We start from the raw sequence: 8465 nt of genomic DNA, 5'->3' as shown, positions 1-8465 counted from the left end.
AGAAATGGTAAAAATTGTTTGGGTTGTTTTTTGAGGTACCACTTCCATCTGAAGATTCAGTCTTGGCCAACTCCTTCAAGTTAAATTCTTCAGGATTTAGGACTTGGCAGACAATCATTGTTTGGATTAATATTGCGGGTGGAATTCAGTTGTCCAAGCCCAGAGCAATAGAGGTGGTATTCTTGATCATTGCTTGGAATTTGAACACATGCATACCTCATTAAAATCTAGCTTCAGTTTTTCCCTAAATCTCCACAAAATTAGAGGGAGTTTTCTGAGGTCGAGTTCTTCCTCTTGAAAAAAGGCCTTTCATTGGGATTTGAATGGTCTTTTTGGATTGTGTGGTGAAGCAGTAGAATAGGTTGAAAGTCAAAGAAAGTTGACATAGGTTGTTAAAACACCTGAAGGATTTTTTAAATTTAGGTTGTGCTTCCCTTTGCTAGAGATGACTGGGGGCTGTACCATATAGAAATAACCAATAGTTTTGGGATATTAATGCTTAAAGTGAAAGTACATTGATACATCTTCCAAAGGTTTAGTTAATTTTCCTGAAGAGAGTTTTATTGCTCTGCCTGTACTAGTATCACACCAACAGTTATGATCACTGGCTTACATGAAAATAATTCACCATTCCACACATCACAATTGCTAGCTCAAGTTCAAGAGGATGTTATATGTAACAGAAAGGCTTTTGAGGCCAATTATTTCAGGGATGTACCAAAACACCCATGTCAAGATGGAAAAATTCCACCAATGATTGAGCTTGGTAGTCCTATTAATAGACAATTGTCAGTGTTGCTTGTGTAAATAAAATATCTCACGGCTAGAGGCTAGTAGGAATGCTCCAATCTTCTTTTGGTCCACAGCTGAGCATCAGCTGAGCCAAGGTTGGTCCACAGCTGAGCATCAGCTGAGCCAAGGTTGATCCACAGCTTAGCATCAGCTGAGCAAAGGCTGGTTCACAGATGAGCATCAGCTGTTACAGGAGTAGTCAGAAGCTGAGCATTGGCTGGGCCAAGATTGATCCAAAGCTGAAAATCAGCTGAGTCCAAAGCTGAGTGTTGGCTGGGCCAAGATTGATCCAAAGCTGAAAATCAGCTGAGTCCAAAGCTGAGCATTGGCTGGGCCAATGATAGTCCTAATCCAAACCTAAGCTGAGCCATGACTGGACTAAAGCTGTGAACCAGCTGGGCCAGTACTGGTTCAAAGGTGAGCATGATCTGGGCACCAAAGCTGAGCATGAGCTGGGCACCAAAGCTGAGCATGAGCTGGGCACCAAAGCTGAGCATGAGCTGGGAGCCAAAGCTGAGTATCAGCTGACCAGAAATGAGCATTAGTGGTGCCCAGCCAAAACTGAGGATCTCCTGTGGAAATTCTGAAATGTAAGTAGATGGGGGGGGGGGGGGGGGGGGGGGAGATGTGGTCAGATGGTGGGTAGATGGTGGTTAGATGGTGGGTAGCCCGCTGGAGCGGGCATGATGTCACTTGCCATCAAGTGACTATTTTTTTTTTCCTGGTGGAGTTATTTTAAACTTTGAGAAAGTTTGGAGTAAAATCACAAGCTTCCTTAGAATTTCTGCATGTCAACTGCTCACAGTTGACTCAATTTCTTTTTGCAGTGAATAGCTCCAGAGATGAGAATTAATTGAAATTTCAAGATAGCAGTGCATGTGAAATCAGAAAGGTTTTTTTTCAGTGAGGGAAATTCATATATTCTTTTGTTCTATTTTTGTCTAGTTTTATTTTCTAAATAGATTTGTTGGATTTTCCATGTAACTCTCAAAATTGGCCATGATTTATGAAATTCCTGACTTATCACAAGAAATCAGAATCCTTGAAAGTCAAGAAGCGCTATGGAAAATACCTTCAACAATGCAGATATTTTAGCCGTACCGCTCTGTGGAAATCTTACTGTCAAAACTCCCATCTCGCCACATACTGAAGCATGAAAGCTGCTGCACAAGAAATCAAGAAGCGGTAATCTCGCTGGTCCAGGGGTAATTCTACAGAGTTTAAGAAATTTTCCCACAAACGAATACCGATTGTCTTAATTACAACAATGGCAATCCAATGTCTCGTGATACGGTCGAGGCCAAACTGTGCCTCACGGAATCTTGGAGCTAGTTCGTGCTGACCCTGATTCACGCGAGGTGCTTGGTTCAACTGATCCTCGAAATTCTCACCGTTTGAATTAGATAGAGATGCTGGCTTTGGCCCATCTTCAGCATTCTCTTCTTTCATGTCAGATGAAAATGCATGCTTGATCTTCTCCTCGACGTCGGACTTATTCGGGTTAGAGGGAGATGTGCGCTCCAGCTCTTCCTGGATAATCTCATCCTTCGAAGATGCCTTCCCGACCAAGTCTTGAGCCGAATCATGAGCCGGTTTGGCATGGTTTTTAGTGCCGACAGGTTGTCCATTGATGGGCGTATGAAAAGTTGAGGACCCAAGAGAATCTCCAAAGTCTGAAGCTTTCTCTAGCTCATCCTCGACAATGCCATCCTTCAAGGACGACATCCCGGTTTGTCCTTCAGGCACCAATACCCAGCCATCTTCCACCATCTCTTCTTGTCCAATTTGGCCATGAACCACGGAGGTGGGGGCCGAGAAAGTGGATGAAATCAGAGTAGAAGTCTATCCAATTGGTTCAGATTGTTAGTCATTTGTCTTTTCAAAGACATGCAAGGTAATTAAACTCAACTATGAGGATAATTTGTAAAAACAGCATGTTTGCCTATCGATGCAAGAGGAAGCCAGTGAGGAAATATCCAGATTATGTTTGAGTTCTGCTGCAAAATTGTACCCAATTATGAATCAGGAGATAGTCAAACGAGCTGGGGAATCAGAAGTTCTACTTGAACAAGGCATTTATTTATATAGATGTCAAGACAATTGCTTGAGTCTCGGCGGAGGTCTCGATCGCACTACTCGCTCTTGCCGGCCTCTCATCCAAGCTTCGCTGGGGATACAGGCCCGTCTATTCAGTCCTTTCACTGCGCTAGCTGCAGCTGCTGTAAGGGGAGTGCCATACCAAAGCTCCAGAGCGGCACGAATAAAGACACTGTGCGGTTGCAGCTTTTAAGCATCCTGGCTGGAACTACTCCATCTGATTCACACAAGAGATTTTGTGCGCTTGAGACAGCTTCAAGTTCTGTCTCTGCTCGGTTTTCCCGCCCTGACTCTGACCTCCGTGGGTATTCTGTTCATACAAACAACCTTGCAGTTACAGGACCGATAAACTGCCGTTAACATAAATCATTCATTGACACCTACACCCGGAGAGTCCATCCACGGGGAAATCACGTGGAGTCCTCGTGTGGTAGCCGCGCGCGAGGTCTTTTTTTTTTTTTTTTTTAGTGTTTTTGATTTCACACATCACACTGTACAACTAGAGCGGAGTAATTACAACTGTATGTATCTTGTTTCGTGGATTCGCTGTCCTATCGGCGGTACAACATGTCATGAGGATGTTGGCAATCTGGATGGCATAAAGAGGAATTGAGAAAAAGATATAGAGAAGAGAAAAGAGGAAGAGAAAAGAGGAAAGAAAATTGGGAGCAATCAGAACACAGAGAGAGAAATGGTGACCACAAGGAAATAAATGAAAAGGCTGGATTGGGGAGAAACGGGAAGCGGTTTTGCCCTTACCCATTGGAAGAAGTGTCATGTCTACACGGCGGGGGTACTTCCTGCCGCGACCTCGGGTGGATCCGACGGGTCGCGCTTGATCCGTGAAACGGACAAGGGATCCCCGTGGATCCGACGGGTCGCGCATGACCTGTGAAACGGACATGGGATCCACCATTTCCCACGTGATCGTGGGCACGCTGTCGGAGATGGACAGGGGCCTCGATTCCTCGTCACTCCGATGAGAAAAAATCAGAGGACTCCACGCGAGTAGATTCAATCTCGGCGGAGTCCACGGCAGCACTTTTTTGTCCTCGTGGAATCCACACTCACAGTGTTTTTCGAACTTGTGAAGTCCCTCTTCTGCGGGGGGGCGGGCAGCCGGAGCTACCCCTCCGAAGGACGAGCTTAACAAAGCCTCTCTGGAGGAGGGCACCGCAGGGTCTCTGTCTCACAGAGAGGCTTGCCCCCCGAACTTAGTCAGTCCTCCCTTGCCAGCCTCCGAAGGAGGGACTGGGGAGTGAGTGCTGAGGACCGCCTCAACCCATTTGGCTGGGGTCAAACTTTGACACCACACTAAAATTGCGTCCTGCGGGCCAATCAGGCCGCCATGGTGCCAGATTGAAGCCCTGCATCTGGCCTTCAAACCTACATAGGCCACATATTGTTATCTTGAACGGTCTTGAAGTTTGGCTGGTGTCAAACTTCAACACCACACCACCATAGCATCCCGTGAGCCAAATAGGCCGCCCAGGGGCCAAATTAAAGCCCTGCATCTGGCCTTCAAACCTACATAGGCCACATATTTTTATCTTGAACGGTCTTGAAGTTACAAAGCTTTTAAAATCATGCTTCCATGATTCTGGCAATGATTGTACACTTCTGCATCATTAGTAAGTGCATGGAAGCAGTATTTTCTGCAAATGAAAATGCATATTTTTGAACAAGTTCAATTCTCAATTCATCATCAATGCATAATATTTATATTGGTATGCTTGATGTACAGAAGTTGGAAAAAAACCTTGATTTGTTGGAGCGAGTTCAGCAGTGATTTTGCATGGATGTCCAGTGGCCAGCTGGGGGGATAAAAAGCTTATTAGTGGATGGCTGCCTGTGCAAGAAGCTAGCCTACAAGGCCACACCACTCATGTCCCTATTGGGCAAAAAATGGGTGTGAGATTGTGGATAAAAGGAAAAATGGGGGTTGGTTGGGCCCCAGGCTTATCAGCTCTCACGCCAATATCGGTGGCTTGGGGGCAAGCCTCTCTGTGAGACAGAGACCCTGAGGGGCTCTCCTCCAGAGAGGCTTGGTTAAGCTTGGTTAAGCTTGCTTGCCCCCAAGCATCAAGCTTTGGCGTGATTGTAGAGCTTCTGGTCATGCTTTCAAAAACCATGCCGAGCTTGTCCCAGCGAGCAGAGCGTGTTTTTTTGCACTCCTGTACACATTTTATGTGTGGCCTGAATACCAAATGTAGTTCATTGTTCAATTCAAACAATAAACATACTTCATGTACATATTAGAAATAATGGAAACTTTCATGTACTTATCCAATAGTATGGTGTAAGATCAATCCTGGAATCATGATTCCATGACTTTACATCCTTGTAGCTTCAAGGCCATTCAAGGCATTAACATGTGGCCTATGTAGTCTTGAAGGCCAGATGCAGACCTTCAATTTGGCACCTGGGCGGCCCATTTGGCCGCCAGGATGCTATAGAAAAGTGGTGCCAAACTTTCACACCAGCCAAATGGGTGAAAGCTGTACTCAGGACTCACTCCCTTGGCCTCAAGTGGGGCCCAGCCCAGTTGATATTGAGAGGTGTAGTGAAGTCCAATGAGCTTTCTGAACAAAATTTCTAGTTGTTTTTTATTTATTTCCACACCAACAAATACTTAGGTTCCAGTTTTTTCCAAACGTGATTTTACTTCTCTCCCTCACTTAACTTTTTCAATGAAAAGTGAATTTGTAATGAATAAGATTCCCAGTCACATTAAACCTTTTGTGACTGTGATTTATGATGGATGAGGGTGGTTATTCATTGACTGCAAAGACTGGTGGGCCAGCTATGCTAACTGTACCATTAGTGTGGCGTACCATAGCAAGTTTATGCTACCACTGTACTGTTAGTGTGGCGTACCATAGCAAGTTTCTCCTACCTCTCTGGAAGGGATCCCTTCTGGTTGACAGTGCACTCTTTTTGAGGATATCTAATATTGCATTCAGTCAGTGATAAAATTTAATAGATGTATGAAAATTTGTTTATTCAGACCAAAAATTATGTCACATTCAGTGTGATGATTTCATGCATGTTTCACAATCATTTTTTTTTCAAACATCCACTTTGTACTTTCAAACATTCATACTCTTTTTTCAAACAATCAAACTGATTGTTGAATTTTTTATCTTTTTTGCTTAGTTCATACAGATCAAATAAGGGTTGATACTTGACCCGCCAGGCTAAATTTTCTTCTGAAAATGACTCGTTGAGCATTCCAACTGGTTTTGGAGCTGGGAAAAGATTCATATCAGTGAATTTCAGAGCAACAAAATGACTCTTTGATGCAATGAATGCAAACGTAATTGGGCAATTTTCATTTGGGCCAACAAAGTCTGGGAAGAATGAGTTGCATTCAATTTCGGAATAGAAGAACACTGGTCTCTGAAAGGCATTTGCTATGGGTCTTCCCATTCCAGGCATACCCATCCAATATTCCTTACCACATGGCCCAGGGGATGGGACATTTAGCACCTTCATATGCTCTTCAACAGTATAGAAAGGTGTTGCTTTTTTGTAGAAAGCTTCCCTACTTCCCAATTCATGAGCTATCTCTGAACGTATATTCATGTAATCTCCTTCTCCTCTTTCCAGACAGAATGCAACTGCCCTGAATCCGCAGTGACCATCTCCGTCCACATCAAAAACTTCCTCCACCCATGTTTGGATATGGGTTGGTAATTCCCACATGTACTCATGTTTCCTTGCAGGTGGGTAAGGTGGAGGACCAAAGATCTTGGTGTCTATCAGATTTCTGGAATTTTTCTTGGGAATTTTATCTTCTTCTTCTTGTTTGATAACTTGACCCAATAAATTGTTGGGTGTTGATACCACAGATATTCTTGGGTCAATGTAGCTAGACATTGGACCAGGTAAAGAATTGTACAATGATTGAGAAGTGTTTGATGTGGGATTTGCAACAGATACTGTCTCAGAGATGCTTTTTCTTCTCTTAGCGGGGCCTGATGGGCTGTACTGAAGTGTTGGAGTATTTGATATGAACGGGCTGTGTAGAATGGGTTGACTCTGAGTATTAGACATGCTGATGCTCATTCTTCTTTGAGATGTAGTTGTTCTGAGATCTTGGTACAACCGTGAATTGTTAGAATATGATCCAGAGGGGATATTCTGTGTATAACTGTCTGAATATGATCCATGCCGTATATGCTGTGCATGAGAGTTGGGAGACCTTGATCCATTGAAACTGGGATCATATGGCATGTTTTCACTCATTCCTCTTTGGGAAGTAGTTCTGCCAGTGTCTTGATACAGTGGTGAGTTGTGAGAATAGGTCTCCAGTGGGATATGCACAGAACTACCCAGATAATTTGATTGATTCCAACTGGGCCCTGTTTTGGAGGGGCTAGCTTGAGAACCTGTAAATTCTGCATTCATTTTTATCTGTGTATTAGTAGGATTTGGTGTAAATTGATTTGGTTGAGTGGCTGGTACTGAATATGTGGTGTTGTTCTGCAGGTGACGGAGCTGCCGAGTTTGGATAGGGGTCAACTTCTTTTTGGCAGTTATCTTGGGTTTTGGATCTGCCTGAGTCTTTTTGAGCCATGTTTCCATTCCTTTTCTGGTGGCTTCTTCCCAATCTTTTGTTGTGACACTGGGGAATGTCAGGCTGGATTCTGCCCTGTGTGGGATCATGGATCGTAATGCACAGGCATTGAGTATATACCCATACTTTTTGCTGTGATAATGCTTGACAACATATTTGGAGGTTTGACCCTCCTGTCTAACTCCTCTGGTTGATTCCTCCAGGGATACTTGACACTTGGCATCATAGCAATTATGTTGGAAGTTTAGACAACATATCACATCCTATGTGTTTTAGATATGCTTGGTCAGCTGTGAATCTGTGCTAATTTTATGTGTGCCCTATATCTCAATGACTTATATTGGCTGACTCACTTCAGCCCTGGCATAGAAAAGTTTATGCGTGTCATGGTATTCCCGCATTTGATAAAATGAGTTCACTCCAACAGACTTGTATGATTTGAATTCTAACATGAATGAACATGACGAATGTGATGGTTTCCAAATTGACTCCACTGATCCAATCATGGGGTGTGTTTTGGGCCTAGATATCTACATGTGGAATTGGTTTGATAAATCCATGTTGGGCACCTACACAATATATGTTATGAACTCACCATTACAAATATTCCTTTCCGGACTATATCATGTTCATCAGTTTTAATGCTTGAAACCAACGTCCAATGTTGAGCAGGAAATTGTTGAGCAAGGAAAAGAGGAGGAGCAATATCTCCTTTGACTGAATCATGGCCATCATACAAGACAGGATATCTTATGGGTTCAGAAAGGTCAATTCCCATGAGATTCTGTACCTCTTTGTTAGTTTTGAATAAATCTGTGATATGTTTTGAGGGTCGGAAATAATATTTCATTGTATGATTAAATAGTATCACTCCTGAAAAAATGAGTCTCATGGCTTGGTAATCAGAGAACGTTGCGGCAATGTCCCTCCCTGGAGCTTGTCGATTTGAGTGAATTGATGCATTTCTCATAATTCCATTGTAAGCCTCAAACTTTTC

The 8465-nt window shown here is 43.4% G+C and overlaps 1 protein-coding gene across 1 annotated transcript; it reads right to left on the bottom strand.

Moving 5' to 3' along the window:
• Positions 1-1883: 1883 nt before the first annotated feature.
• PtA15_9A406 (uncharacterized protein) lies at positions 1884-2562 on the bottom strand (the record flags this gene model as incomplete). The annotated part of the gene is made up of 2 exons (XM_053172611.1): positions 1884-1897; positions 2085-2562. The coding sequence occupies 2 exons, from the start codon at positions 2560-2562 to the stop codon at positions 1884-1886; spliced, it is 492 nt and encodes a 163-aa protein (XP_053023834.1).
• Between the last annotated feature and the right edge of the window lie 5903 nt (positions 2563-8465).

Source organism: Puccinia triticina, chromosome 9A (genome assembly GCF_026914185.1).
Source record: "Puccinia triticina chromosome 9A, complete sequence".
Lineage (NCBI taxonomy): Eukaryota > Fungi > Basidiomycota > Pucciniomycetes > Pucciniales > Pucciniaceae > Puccinia > Puccinia triticina.
Note: the sequence above shows the minus strand (reverse complement) of the source record. Positions and strands in the feature narration are given on the sequence as shown.